General features: G+C 41.9%; 2 protein-coding genes across 10 annotated transcripts in view; one reads left to right on the forward strand and one right to left on the reverse strand.

The window, feature by feature from the left end:
• Window positions 1-15000, forward strand: part of ank3a (ankyrin 3a) — a 103924-nt gene that overhangs the window by 51093 nt on the left and 37831 nt on the right. For 8 of the 9 annotated variants that reach the window (XM_076978623.1, XM_076978624.1, XM_076978625.1 and 5 more), the window contains 5 exons: window positions 183-281; window positions 669-767; window positions 991-1086; window positions 1536-1611; window positions 11545-11668. In XM_076978623.1, the coding sequence (XP_076834738.1) occupies window positions 183-281; window positions 669-767; window positions 991-1086; window positions 1536-1611; window positions 11545-11668 (494 nt within the window). Of the gene's footprint in view, window positions 1-182; window positions 282-668; window positions 768-990; window positions 1087-1535; window positions 1612-11544; window positions 11669-14704; window positions 14717-15000 lie in introns of all 9 variants that reach the window. The other variant, XM_076978622.1, reaches the window with a different exon arrangement.
• Window positions 14075-15000, reverse strand: part of LOC143480792 (uncharacterized) — a 123806-nt gene continuing 122880 nt past the window's right edge. The window contains exon 4 of the mRNA XM_076978632.1: window positions 14075-14213. Within this exon, the coding sequence (XP_076834747.1) occupies window positions 14096-14213 (118 nt within the window). The 3' untranslated portion in view covers window positions 14075-14095. The remainder of the gene's footprint in view (window positions 14214-15000) is intronic.

Raw genomic sequence — 15000 nt, forward strand, 5'->3', positions numbered from 1 at the left:
TGTGTGTGTGTGTGTGTGTGTGTGTGTGTGTGAGAGAGAGAGAGAAAGAAAGAGAACGTGTGCTGTTGTATGTTTGTGAGAGGGAATGTTGTCCTTAGCATCATTGGGGCATGTCTACTTTTTCATTATTCACTCTTAATTTGAATATTGTGAGTTTGATCATCTCTCATTTTTCTGAGAAGACAGGTTACACACCTTTGCATGTGGCCTGTCACTATGGCAACATGAAGATGGTCAGCTTCCTGTTAGAGAATCAGGCCAAGGTCAACAGCAAAACAAAGGTGAACTTGTACGCTAATTGTATACTTTTTTATCTGCAACTTGAAATTAAAGTCTATAAGCAAAAATCTATATCACTCTCCCTCCCTCTCCTTCTCTCTCTCCCTCTCTCTCTCTCCCTCTTTCTCCTTCTCTCTCTCTCCTCTCTCTCCTTCTCTCTCGCCTTCTCTCTCTCTCCTTCTCTCTCTCTCCTTCTCTCTCTCTCTCCTTCTCTCTCTCTCTCCTTCTCTCTCTCTCTCCTTCTCTCTCTCTCTCCTCTCTCTCCCTCTCTCTCCTTCTCTCTCTCTCTCCCTCTCTCTCTCTCTCTCTCTCTCCCTCTCTCTCTCTCTCCTTCTCCCTCTCCTTCTCTCTCTCCCTCCCTCTCTCTCTCTCTCTCTCTCTCTCTGTAGAATGGGTACACACCTCTACACCAGGCAGCACAACAGGGGCACACCCACATAATTAATATACTACTGCAGCATGGCGCCTCACCAAATGATCTCACACTCGTAAGTATAGAAGCGTGCCGGCTGCAGCAAGCTGGTAACACACACACACACACACACACACACACACACACACACACACACACACACACACACTTCATTTCAGACTGAAATATGAAACACATTTGCTTTTGAAATTGTACAACACTTCTGACTATGTGTTTGTTCATGCGTGTATATGGTGTGTGGTGTGTATGGGCTGTGTGTGTATGTGTGTGTGTTTCAGAATGGGAACACACCTCTGTCTATTGCTCGCAGACTTGGATATATTTCTGTGGTCGACATGCTGAGAGGAGTTACTGATGACAATCTCACTGCTATGGTAATACACACACACACACACACACACACAATCATACACAATATATACATTATACAGACACAAATACAGCCCACACTCCCACACACACACACACACACCCAGGCACATACACACACATAGGAGTGGAGTTAATGCCTGACTGAACTGAAACTAATACACTAATACAATCAGATAAAGGTGACCACTAACATACAAAGCATACTAATGACTGCTGAACGTGAGTGTTGTCTAAGACAACAAAGTCACTTGCTTTTCTTTTTTTAAACACAAGTAACTTTTACATTGCATCACCAACACAAACACTAGTAAAACCCTAAACTCTAACCCTGGTATAAATGCTGAAGGAGCTGGTAGCAACTAGAGCTTGTGTTGCTCTCACCGAGAGTTTTGAACTTCTAATTAACCACTGATGTTGACATTTTTTGTTCATATATATCTTTTCTTTGCAGCCCCCGGTGACGGAAAAACACAAGATGAATGTTCCGGAAACCATGAATGAGTTCCTCGACATGTCGGATGACGAGGGTAAGACATCGCGACTGCTTCCTTTATCCTGAGGCCTTTTTCTTGGGCATGTGTCTTGGTATCATGGCCAGCATCCATCTTGGATTTTGCGACTTGACATTTCAACATTGTATCAAAACATTTTCTTTGGCGACAGAAATACCAAGAAATGCCTGAAGATTTTAGCTAGATGGATTCAGTCAGACTGGACTGGGTTACGTGCAAATGTGAAACTAAGTTATGTAGCAAAATGTAACATAGACAGATACATGTTTAAAAAGACAAATAACACAAGTGTACAGATTTGTGTGTGTTTGTATGTGTCTGCATGTGTAGAATTTAAGTAAGCGTTTGCATGAAATAGAAAACATTTGTTGACAATGGAAATAAATAGGAAAACACAAATAACCTTAAGTACCTACACTTGGAAACAACTACTTAGTATTTACGTACCAAATACCGAAGTATTCTGGCAATGTGAATTCTGATGAACTCTTTCTATGCTGATGGGTTGTCTGCTTTTGCTGCAAGCTTACTTTACCTATTGTGGTTTAATCTGATGCTGAACCCTGATTGCCCTATCTCTCTGCATTATAAAACATGTTGCGTCATCATCGTGCGTGTGTCTGTGTGTGTTTAAACATCCTGAAATGCGCTGGTGGCTCTGGAGGATAACTGATGAGGAACTTGGTGCTTACGGAAGTTTAAACTGCTTCCCTTCGTTTTCCTCTTTCTGCACCATTTTTTTTTTACCTTGGGTGGTTCCAACCTCTACTATCCTGTAGAATTTAGTCCTAACCCTGCTCTACCACCCTGTAGAATTTAGTCCTAACCCTGCTCCTGCGGTTCAACCACCCTGTAGAATTTAGTCCTAATCCTGCTCCTGCAGTTCAACCACCCTGTAGAATTTAGTCTTAATCCCGCTCCTCCTAAATCCTTTCAAATGGATGTAGCTGCAGTTCCACCTTGATTGATATTAAGAAGCTCCTCAGATTGGCTGGTTGTGTTAGGTACATTAGAGGAGGTTGAAGGCTTCATCAGGAGCAGGGTTGGGTCATCCTGAGGAAGAAGGACCCATCCCCCTTTAGCTCTAGTGCTGACTGGAACCTTCCGGGTGTTGTTGTGTACTGTACTGTAAAACAGTTACACAAAGTTACACAAAAGAGTTACAGTGACAGTCTTTCCCCATTCAGCCAGAGGCGGTAAATTACACACACACTCACACACACACACATGCAGACACACACACACACACACATGCAGACACACACACACACACACACACACACAAAAAACACACACACAAAAACCTTGTGCAATGTCACTTCATTCCAAATTACTCAAATTTTTCACTTAATTGCAGTGTCGTATTATTTCAAAGTAGTAAATAGTGCACAATAAATAAACACCTTAGAAAGAAAACGAATGCAACAATGCTGAATATAGTTGTTAGAAAACCTGTGATCATCAAAACTAATTTAAGTACACCTGTGTTTTCCATTTAGCCTAATTGCATACACATGGCTATTAAATTACATTTGAAAAGCAAAACTCTCAATTTTGAACATATGAGCTGTGTAGATATATGCATGATAGATAGAAAAAATCTGTTAGCAATTAAAAATCGGTGAAAACAGTTGCAGCAGTAATCAGGAGATAGAAAGCAAGACATTTTACCACTGAGACAGTAGAGACTGTCCTCGTGACATGATGCGATCCACTTCTTGCACAGTCCAGCTGTGAAAACCCGAGGGTTGGTCCGGAGGCTTTACTCGGACAGTGTGAAGGACATTGCACAAACTGTCCATGGATGGCTTCCAAAAAACAATACCCTGCTTGCTCTTTGGCATAACACTGCAGGATTAAACTCGGTACATAGTGAGACATGGCAAAATATGGTAAGACGCCTGGTGAATATTGGTAGCACAACTTTTGTTCAGTTGAGACCAAGATAAATGTGTCCAGTTCTGGTGGGGTCCCACACGTGTGACGTAAACGCGGCCGCGGTGAACGCACAGTCCTGACTGTGAAGCACGGGGGGAGATGATTCAGTGCTGCATGAGTGGAAGGTGTTGGGGAGATGACATTTATAGATGGCACCTTGAATGTCTGGAGACGTACCAAAATACTGGCTGACCAAATGACTCCTAGTCTCCAGACTCTCGGCAGAAGAGGAATATTTTAGCATAGTTAGAGTCCAAAGCTTATTGCTGAAATGGTTTCTAAAAACTAAAGATAAGTGAAGACTTACCTGCTCAAGTATGTCACCTCACTTGAATCTAATGGAATATCTTTGGGGTTTTTTATGGCGTAATATGAAAGCTGGAGTAACGCAGCCCCTCTGCCATAGAGCAGACGGAGGACAGACCATCTCTCCAGACATTTGGGCAACCTGGGCTCCTCCATGCTGAGGATGCATTTATACAGACACTGTCCTATCACAGCCATCCTGTCCACTGGGGGGCAGCACTGGCTTGCTTCCGCCGACCCATCATTACGATATCAATACTAGAGAAGTGTGATGTGACACTGTGCCTTCCTCTGGATTGCCATTTGAGTTCTGGGGATTTTTGGAATGATACAATTGATTGTATTAACGTGGTGGGACATTATTTCTACTGGTGAGAGTTGTAGAGATAAGCTGGTGTTTCCCTCCTAGTATCACAGATAATATATATATATATATATATAATATGAGAGAGAGAGAGAGAGAGAGAGAGAGAGAGAGAGAGAGAGAGAGAGAGAGAGAGAGAATTGCTTTGTGAGGATTATGTAATATTCACGAGATATCTCCATGGAAATGATAACTTGGCCCACCAGTAACACCTGCTGTAAGAGAGGGGGAGGGGAGGGGCAGCAGGGGGAGGGGTGACATCAGGGGCAGGGGGAGGGGCAGGGGGAGGGGCAGGGGGAGGGGCAGATAACCAGCAGCTTGTGCCTGTGAAGAACATCACATTCTAGCTTAGTATGGGTAGCAACATTAAAAACACAGCTCATGCTTATAACACGAGCTAAATATAACATGAGCAGTCAGTGACTAAGAGGAAATCAGATAAAAAAAAAAAATTTGCTGAACAAAGGAACAATTGTGAGTTTTGGGGAATATCCCACACTCAGCAGCAATGTACAGTCTGATTGGTTTTACTATTACCTACCAGTTCATGTGTACAGATCAGTTCTCCAAATTACCAAGAGATTTTTTTCTTCTTCTTCTTCTTCAAATAAACCCACTTTCAGCTTATCAAAGTGGTGGGATGTCACCTCAGTACAGTAGCTTAGTTTTACATATATTGTAAGGGCCAATGGTTACTGAGTTATTTTTAAGTCCTTTTCGAGGACATCTGTGTTTTTCTGTGTTTTCCCTTTCCTTTTGTGTGGTCCTAGCTTTTTGCGTCTGCAAACTTCCAAAGCCTAAAGTACACGCAAGAGCCAGTAACTCCCACAGAAACACAGCCCTTTACCTTTGTCACAAGCTGATGTCATCTCGAAACAAACCTGTACTGCCTGCTCCCAGCAAGCTTGTGTAGATCAGAGTGGGCAACAGTTCAGAACAGACTAAAGATACAGATCTGTGTGTCCATGATGACACGGCTTGGAAGAGCAGCGTCACACACTGCTGTGATGAAGTACACACACTGCTGTGATGAAGTACACACACTGCTGTGATGAAGTACACACACTGCTGTGATGAAGTACACAATTACAAACAGCGATTCCTCCGGTGATTCATTTTCTCATATTCCTTTAACAGGTATGTATCTTTTTATTTATCATATCACAGAAAAGCACGATTTTTGTATAGATTCAGACTTCCCAGTACATTTTAAACCAGTTCATCAAAAGTTGTGTCTGTACCGAACACCTTTTGATTTTAAGGAAATAGTTGGTTGTTTCATATACTGTGCTTTATAGACCCTGCCTTTGACTGCTTTATTAAAAACATTTTCTTTAAACTTTTCACAAAGTAAGTTTTGTTTAGAACTTAATGTAATAATTAAGATTTTTTACTCTAGATAAATGATGACCCTGCCTTTGCTGCAAGTGATAAAATACTACAAGGACAACCAGAGTCAGACACCCTGGTAAATAAGTATTTTTAATTTTGTTATATTTTGTTAATATTGTGTGTACTGGTATGTCCTGAACATTACTGAGGCCTAGTCCACATTAACACGAGTAAGTTGCTAACTGCAGTTTTTAAGTCTGTTTTCCAAAAGCTGTCTGTACACAAAAAACATGAAAACAATGGAAATGTTGAAACGTCACAGTGGTCATGTAGAGTGTAGTAGGAACGTAGAAGTAGAAGGAAACAAGGTAAAAGTTGAGAAAGAAGAAACACAGTGAAGTCGAGCAGCTAAACACGAAATTACAATCCCTGCTGCAGCAAACGCCATGGCAACAAGTTCTGCCCTCTTGTAACTGTGAGTCACGTGACACCTTATCTCAATGTTTTTTTAAAAGCTTTTCCACAACACAACAACACCAAAAATAATTTTTCTGAATCACCCACTGTGGAGAGCAGACTTGAAAAGATGCTTTTGACTGGTGTTTTTTTTTTTTACTGTGAATGAACGTGTAGAACATGAACCCAGATGCTTTTTCCAGTTTACCTCTTGTTATTGTGGACTTGGCCGTGGGATGTTTGACAGTTATCGTTGCATTGGCAGCAGCTGTATCCAGGTTCCAACCCAGGTTGAGACAGATAAACATGTGTTCTAACCACCAAACTAAAGAAACAGCCCCCTGAGACAGCAGACACACCTCCCATTTCACCTCCCCAAGTCACAGATATGTTTTTGCACGCATCGTTGCTGGCATAGCATTGCATGGTCGTTTTCCCTTGGTCATGGTGTGGGTTATGCCTGAGCTCTGGCCCACATGAGAAACAGCCAGATCTGTACTGTATCACAGCCAGACATGGAAAATTGGAGAAGCTGATACCACCTACATCTGTCCTTGTGTGGAACACTTACATATTTAAGTCCCATTAATGTCTAATAGCCCTTGTATGGCCCACATGTGGCTGATAGATGGTGTTACTAAATTTAGCCAAATGTTTGTTAATGGCCTTCAAATCAACATACAGCCCACAGTACAAGGAACAAAAACCACAAATGATATCAAAGACATCATTAGTTTTTAAATAGATGACATTTCTGAAATGAAAGACAAGCATTTATCATTTACTGTGAACCTTTGCTGTCAATTTAAATTTAGCTAACCTGGCTAAGCTAGCTAAAGTTACTCTCAGTGTTGCTCCTAAAGTTACTCCTAATTTAGTAACACCATCCTGTCTGCACAGTCTGCAAAGTAAGTGATAATGTGTAGACCATGTCATGTTTGCTTATGCTCCCACTACTCTTATCTTTGGTTATAGGTTAATGTTACTTGGTCATCGTGTTGAACCAGCTTTCAAACTGTAAATGCATATTACAGGTATAATTTCTTGGTTTTCTTGTTTGTAGATGGTGTACCTGTGACCATGAAGGTCAGGAGAAAGGTGGTGTACAGTATAGGCTATGGACAGTGACAGAAGACTCTGATCTAACAAGGCATTTCAAACCCCATATGTTGAACGGTCATTTGGCTGCAAAATTGGAGTGTGAGAACTAGAAGAAGGTGGAATATCCCATTCTAGATGGACACGGCATCCAGAACAGGTGTGATTTTGTTAGGAATAACGCATGCGATTTCCACAAGCGCAATTAATTTTAAGCTGGTTAATAACAAGTCCGCTATTATCTGTAGGTATTTTATTATGCTATTTATTTTGCTGGTCTAATGAAAAGAGAGTGATATTAGAAGATTTTTAATTCTACTTTTAGCACTCCTTAAATGAAAATGTCTTTATTGTATTGACATGTCCTTCATGGTTTGGTCATATATATATAAATATAATAAAGACATTTCCATTTACTGAGTGCCTTGGAGAGACTTGTTTCTCTTTTTTCAACCAAAGAGCACCTGAATCTAAAGATAATGTAGTTTCTTTAATATAAAGCATGACTACAACCATACATCCAAAATACTGCCTTTAGGCTTTCTCAAATCCTTCTACCATTTACAAATTTACACCATTCTTCAGTTGTGTTTGTAAGCATTCAGTGGTTATCAGGATGGGTGAATGATTGATTGGTTCAACTCCATCAGATCTGCTAATATTTTGTAATAAAAAAGTGTACATAATTGATCGTGTTCTCAAATATTTTATACAAATTTACAATTACCTGGGTGTCCTGAGCTATAGATGTTTTTAATGTTTTTTTTTAATAAACTGTTTGTATCCTTGAAGAATAAGTTGTCATTTGTAAGAATGTTTATTTGCACTTCAATTTTCTCTAATGGTCAACTTTCTCCTTTCAAAATTAATATTTTATTTTCTCTGTATATGTGAGAAATGAAATGGCTTTGAACATTTTTTTCTCTTTGATTTTCTAATGGATTTTAACCTTATAGGATTTTCTCTCTCTCAGCTCAAAGTTTATAAGACTTTAAATTGTTTCCCTTCCCATGTGTTCATTTACATTTTGTAATAATTTGACATACCACTGAAAAATAAGTAGGTTACTGAATTGTTACAGAACTCAAAAATAGAAGCAGGCAATACTCACTCCAGTAGACTGGCTCTCACAAACTAGTACTATGTAGAATGTAGTTTGTACATACAGAGGTGGGCATTCCAGGTTCACCAAGATTTTGCTCAGGCTTCCTGGATTGTGTTGATTCCACTATTTTTTCCTGGCTTGCACTAATTAGAAAATCCAGCAAGCTTGAGTAAAATCCTGGGAAGGAGTTTTACTTTCTGAACCTGGAATGTCCACCTCTGTGTAAATATGACTCATAGTCAAGCCAGTCATCTTTAAAATATTTGCTACATTTGATTGAGAAGAATATCAGATGACATAGAAGCGTATAGGCTTGCTTGTAGTTTATTGTTAGTTCTTTTATGCCTGTATTGTTTTCCTAAGATAGTATCTGTTCGTGTTTGTGTGTTGTATATGTGGCCTGCTGCCAGATCACATGAGACCTCCTCAGGTCATGCCACTTTAAGGTTGTGAACTGTCTTGTATATGATATTTCTACTATTGATTTGTGGGAGTCACTTGCATATCACTTACATAAGTGGAAACTGGTGTGTCTATAACCCAGGTACTGAATTAAGTATTCCCATAAACCATTGCTACCTGTGTGTGTGTGTGTGTGTGTGTGTGTGTGTGTGTGTGTGTGTGTGTGTGTGTGTGTGTGTGTGTGTGTGTGTGGTTAGTCCTGCTGAACTGAAGACCACCTGTTGTCGTTGTTCCTTTCTCCATTGTATTAGCACACAATCCCTGTTCAGGAACTCTGCTTAAAAACACACACTTGTTTGGATACATAATATGACAGGGAAAGGGCCATTAGAAGCTAATGCATGTAAAGCTAACGTAATATTCTCCAGATCATTTCCTGTTCCATGCGGTGGGTAGAGCTGTTGGAACACAGGCTGTGACTGTTGGTAAAAGCTTGGAGGTGATCGTGGATGGAATCAATGCTCTACGTGCGAAGTTGGATAAATTTGATAAATTTGATCAGTTGGGAGACAGCCGAGTTTAAGAGGAGTTCGTGTGCTCAAATTCCCAAGGACGAGCTCCTTGCTAAATTCTTCATTCTTCTTATCTGCATTGGCGCCCAAACAAAATTCTCCCAGAAATTCTCCCAAATGTGTGAAGAATAAACCTCTTTGTTGAACTCCAAGGGTTTTCAGTGGTAAAAAGGAGGACCAATGAGGAATTGGCTGTTTAAAGAAAAGCTGTTTGTAAATCTAGATAACAGTAGTTTACTGATAGTGGGAAAAGTGAGATAATATTTAATCTGTAAAATCATCTGAATTTCAGTCAGGACATACATCACCCTCAACATGCAAGTTCTGGCAGTCTCCCAAGCTTTCTCCTTTTCTTTGACCCCAATTCAAAGCCATTTTTAACACGCCCTCGCCCAGTTTTAACATGCCCTCTACCTATTTCCCATTGGGAGAATCCCAGACAGAATCTTAAGGGCCGTTCCATTACTGTACTAACTGAAGTGTAGTGTGCTAGCCAAGCCCTCTGAGCTGTGAGGCATTGGGTGACCACAAGGGTCCACTTCAGCTGCAGAACTTGCCAAGGAAGCATTGCAACCCGACACTTTGAATAGTAAAAGCAAAGTCATTTCTATAAAGTGTACGCCACAAAAAAAAAAAAAAACTCAATGTTTAAAATAACTAAAAAAATTAATTAGCATTCAAATATTTTACACTATGCATGCACATTCGAATTTAGTTTTGTGTAGAAACCTACGACATTTAAGTTACACTGCTATTGATATTAATTACTTTAGCATGTTTAGCAGTTATATTGAGCAAACAAGTGTCCCGTCCTATTTGCTAACGTCTCGGTGGCATGCATGTTTGTGTTTACTGCCGAATTCACCTGCGTTCCAGTTGAACAAACCCGCTCCTAGGTCTCCCCGCCCCCTTTGGGCTGTAAGTGGCCACTTGTGTGACGTGCGTGCTGCGTAGTTCCGAGTTGTCGGTGGAAGTTGGACGGAGCGCGTTTAACGGACTATTGGCCGCACTTTCTCTCGCGCTTTCCCCCATTCACTAATGATCCGGAGCGCGCTTTGTTTCCCAGTGCACCGTTTCCAGCTACCACGCGCTCGCCTCCCAATTGCAATCACGCACACGTCCCGGTTTTGTTTCTGAGCGCAGCGGCACGACGCTTCTTGACGATGTGAGCAAAGGTTTGCGGTCTCACCTGCACCGGTCACTCCGTGCGTCCAGAACTCGGTTGTCCGTATTTTACAAAGATATCCAGTGGCTTCCACCCTGCCCGTTGTTTACCGTGTAACGATCAGGATTGGATCTGATTCTGACCGAGTTTAGGCTACTCGGAACAAAACTAGCCTTAATGGATTTTTTTGCGCACTGGTTCTGGTGTGGCAGTTCGGCAATTATCTTTAGATATATTTGGAAACGATTAAATTAACAGCATTAATAAGAACGTAACGGCATAAGCGAGCGGATCCGTTGACAGAGGACATCATTGCGGTATGAGTTATGACTGCACTTTGGCGTGAGTTTCCTCACGTGGGTTTGTCGGTGTTTGGGTCGGACGGTGTGAGTACAGCAGCATTTTGGACCGTGCACGCAGGCGACGCTGCGCGCGAGACATGCCCCCTGTGCGCGCGGTGGGGACGGCGGTGAAAACGGAGCCGTTAACGGCGGCGGTGCGGGTCTTGTGTAGCGGTACACGGTGTATCGGGTGTGGTGATGTACCTCACGGAGGAGCGGCAGGCCGGGGGTGTTAGGTGGCCGGTTAGCGAGAGAGGAGTGCGGCAGCTGTTCGTGACAGGAGCCGGCGGGGCGGGGCTGCAGCGGGGACGGAGGTCCAGTGGGTCGGAATGGAGGGAGCGCTGTGGTGCTGTGGTACCGGAGTAATGCTGAGGGGTTTTTTTGGTCATGTTTTCATTGCGGTACGACAGCGCAGTCAGCTGGTGCAGCACACAGGCACACAGCTTGGACTACATAAATATTTCAGCAAGATGAAATTTACCGTCCACACGGACATTAATAACATTGACCATAGTTGTAGTTGCGCTGTGAAGGATATGTTGTCATTAGATTGTATTATAACCTACGTGTTATATAACAACTGTGTGTTTTGCCACCTACTTAAACAAAAAAAACTTAATTCACATGTCCAAAGCGAGCGGCTGCGTCGTTATGCACCCGCTCAGATACACTGGTCAAGGGGGGGTGTAATTCAGTTGTGAAAAAACTCGCCAGGATTAAGTGTCAATGATAAATTATCTAACGACTACGAATTAGATGCCGGTATGACGCGGGTGTGTGTGTGTGTGTGTGTGTGTGTGTGTGTGTGTGTGTTATACCACAGCAAGTTGCTGTTAGCTCCTGATTCTCATCTGAGTTTGTGCCGTCAGGTGAGGATGCGATGACCGGGGAAACGGAGAAGTATTTGCGGCCGCAAGACCTGAAAGAACTCGGTGATGATTCGCTCCCCCAGGAAGGTTACTTGGGCTTCAGCATAGGAGGCCGTTCCGCCAGGTAATAACCTCCTCGCCTCTGCTCCGGTCCGTCACGTACCGGTGATGCGCGTTCACCTGCGCAGCTGAGCGCAGTGTGTGGTCCGTGTGCGCGCTGCTGACCGCCGTGTATTCCTCCTCTCCAGACTTGACTGTTAGCTAACTTTGAAAGGTGATCAGAAGATAAGTAGATTGTGGATTAAGAAACGGATTAAGAATTTTATAAGGTGGTCAATGTCAAAGTTGAGATGTCACAAAAGTGTCAAAACAAGGGATTCACTGTATAGTGTGGCTGTTAATTACAAATAGATTTCACGAGAATGATTTCAGAAGACACTGTACTAGAGCAAAGATACTTGCATTAGTTCCAAAATCAAATAATATAGCTTGAATTTTCCAAACCTTAATAATCACTTTGATACATTTACAGTCTAACAAATGAAATATCTGTATTTAATTTAAGATCCTAAAATATATTGAAAATATAGTTATGTGAGTATTTATGATCTAAATAAGCTTAAGTCTCAGTATTCTTAAGAATTCACAATTTACCATATATCCACATGCACAGGAGAGAGAAAGAGAGGGAGGGAGGGAGAGAGAGAGGCAGGTCAGTGAAAAATTAAGGAAGGAAAACACATTAGCTAGTCAGTGTAGTATTGAGTAGCACAGGGGTTCCTGGTTGTATGTGTCATGTGAGTGTGTCCTGCCAGGTGGCTGTTGTAGAAATGTTCTAGCAGATGTGTTTGAGCTACACCTGTTCTAGCAGGTGTGTTTGAGCTACACCTGGTCTAGCAGGTGTGTTTGAGCTACACCTGTTCTAGGAGGTGTGTTTGAGCTACACCTGTTCTAGCAGGTGTTTTTGAGCTACACCTGTTCTAGCAGGTGTTTTTGAGCTACACCTGTTCTAGCAGGTGTGTTTGAGCTACACCTGTTCTAGGAGGTGTGTTTGAGCTACACCTGTTCTAGGAGGTGTGTTTGAGCTACACCTGTTCTAGCAGGTGTTTTTGAGCTACACCTGTTCTAGGAGGTGTGTTTGAGCTACACCTGTTCTAGGAGGTGTTGAGGTTTACTTTGGATATCCATTATCAGACGTTTGGCTTTGCTGCTGTAAAAGAGAAACTGCAGTTTGTCATCAGAGTTTTTTCATGTCCATATCAACCAGCACGTTACTACTTCAGTCAAATGAAGTCCACCTGGGTGGAGGGGGGGGGGGTTGTTAATGGGAAGATGGTACTGATGCCATTTTGAAATGGTGAACATAGTTGCTGTGTGCTACAGGTAAGTTACTCCATTATTCATTCTCTAGCACAGAGTTGTTGTGATATAAACTTTGAGATGCAATAAAATGATTTGGTTAAGATCTAATTTTTTTTCCTTTCGATTATGCCATCATGCTCATACAATGGTCGTCTCTCTGCTTCTGTTTCTGCCATAAGCCAAGCATTGCTCTCTCTGGGACAGGACCACCACAGATACACACACACACACACACTCTCTCTCTCTCTCTCTCTCTCTTTTGCACACACTCTAAATTCTGATTACAGACTCAATAAAAATGCTTCAGTAACATGTTTTTGTGTACACAGACAGATATGCTAAAGGAAAGAGAGAGAAATGAAGGAGGAATCAGAAAGGAAGCAAAGAGTGTATCTTGTATTTGTCTAGCATCACAGCTGTATGTGTTTTCTCATACGGTCCCGTGTGAGTGAACTAGTACAGGACACCATGGCAATGGGAAGGTGACCCTCACCCTTACCTTACCGCACACAGAAGGAACATGCTGTCTTGTTGGCATGGTTATTGTGCTTTTTCAAAGAGAACAAACATACACACACCTTCTGACCTATTTACACACCTCCTGGCATGCGAGTGAGAACTCTGAAATAAACTCTAGAATAAGATCGAGAATGAGCGCAGATTTCTGCAACACTGCAGTATGTGATTGGCTACAGTGGACACACCTACACTTGCAGTCCTCTTTGGTGTGTAGGGGACATTACGGAGGCTTGTGTATCTGTATACAGGACCTTGCAAAAGTATTCAGTCCACTTAAAATTCATTAGTCATCTAGATTACAAATGACACGTTTGTGCTGATATTTTATGTAATATTTAATTCTAAAAAGGCTTTATAATTAACTTTTTAAATGTCATATTGGTTTTATGTGCAAAAATTTGTAAAGTGAAAGGCACACAAGTATTCAACCTATGTGTTATGGAAGGTCCAGTTTGACACAAATGAAACAATATTACTCTAATGAGTACTCCATTGTCTTACAATTGGCTTCTACCTTGAAATAATTTTAAATTTAGAGATTACAACATAGGAAAGTTCTACCAAATAATATACAAGTGTGTCAATATCTCTGTGAACACTGGGAGAAAATGTAAGCCGCATCATACCATCCAGACGCCGCGTAGACAAGGCCGTCCCACAAAACTTAGCATCAGAACAAGATGGAGACTTGCAAGGGAAGCTGACCAGAGACCACCACCCACTCTGAGCTCCAGACTGGAGTAAAGATGCAGCCCTCGATGGTGCAAAGGTGTCTGCGTATAACCGGCCTGTACAGGGGAGAGTGAGGAAAGAGAAGATACACTCATCTGGAGTGTGCCACCAGAATGACCCAGAATGGTTTTAGTGGTCGGTGGAATAATGAAGAATGAATTTTAACAGCATACTTGCTTGAAATGAAATACTGGCTAGAACAATGTGTCATTTTGATTGGATTTTTTAGTTGGTTGATTAGTTTTGTGAGAGATGTATGTTTTCAGATTCCACATACAGAAAAGCCAATGTTCTGAATACGTCCAACATGCCACTCAGGTGAAGTATTTCATTGTAGATGGTACAGATTAAGAACACACACACACACACACACACACACACACACACACACACATGATCCTGTCTCAGATCAGATCACATGCTGAGGCCTCAGTGCCATGCTCTCTCCCCCCCCCCCAACTCCTGTTCTTTCCTCTCCTCTCTTCTCCTCAATGCTTTGCTTTTCACTCATCTTTTTTCTTCCCTCGCTTTGTCTCTCCCTCTCTAGCCCCAGGATCAGGTAAGGGCTATAATTCTCTCGTTCTTTCTCTTCCTGCTTCTCTCTGTGTCCCTCTCGCTCCCTCTGTCTCTCTCTCTCTGTGCCTGTTTCTCTCTTTCTTTCTCAGTCTCTCTGTTTCTCCCTCTCTCTATATGTTCCTCTCTCTCTCTCTCTCTCTTTCTTTCTCTGTGCTCTCATAGGTTTTTCGTAGCTGTCAGTTGTGTTGCTGCCCCTTTTTCTCCTTTACTACAAGTCCCATCTTGCATCACTCATTTGGTGCAGTGTGTTTCCATAAAAACTCACTT

Source organism: Brachyhypopomus gauderio, chromosome 17, assembly GCF_052324685.1.
Source record: "Brachyhypopomus gauderio isolate BG-103 chromosome 17, BGAUD_0.2, whole genome shotgun sequence".
Classification (NCBI taxonomy): Eukaryota; Metazoa; Chordata; class Actinopteri; order Gymnotiformes; family Hypopomidae; genus Brachyhypopomus; species Brachyhypopomus gauderio.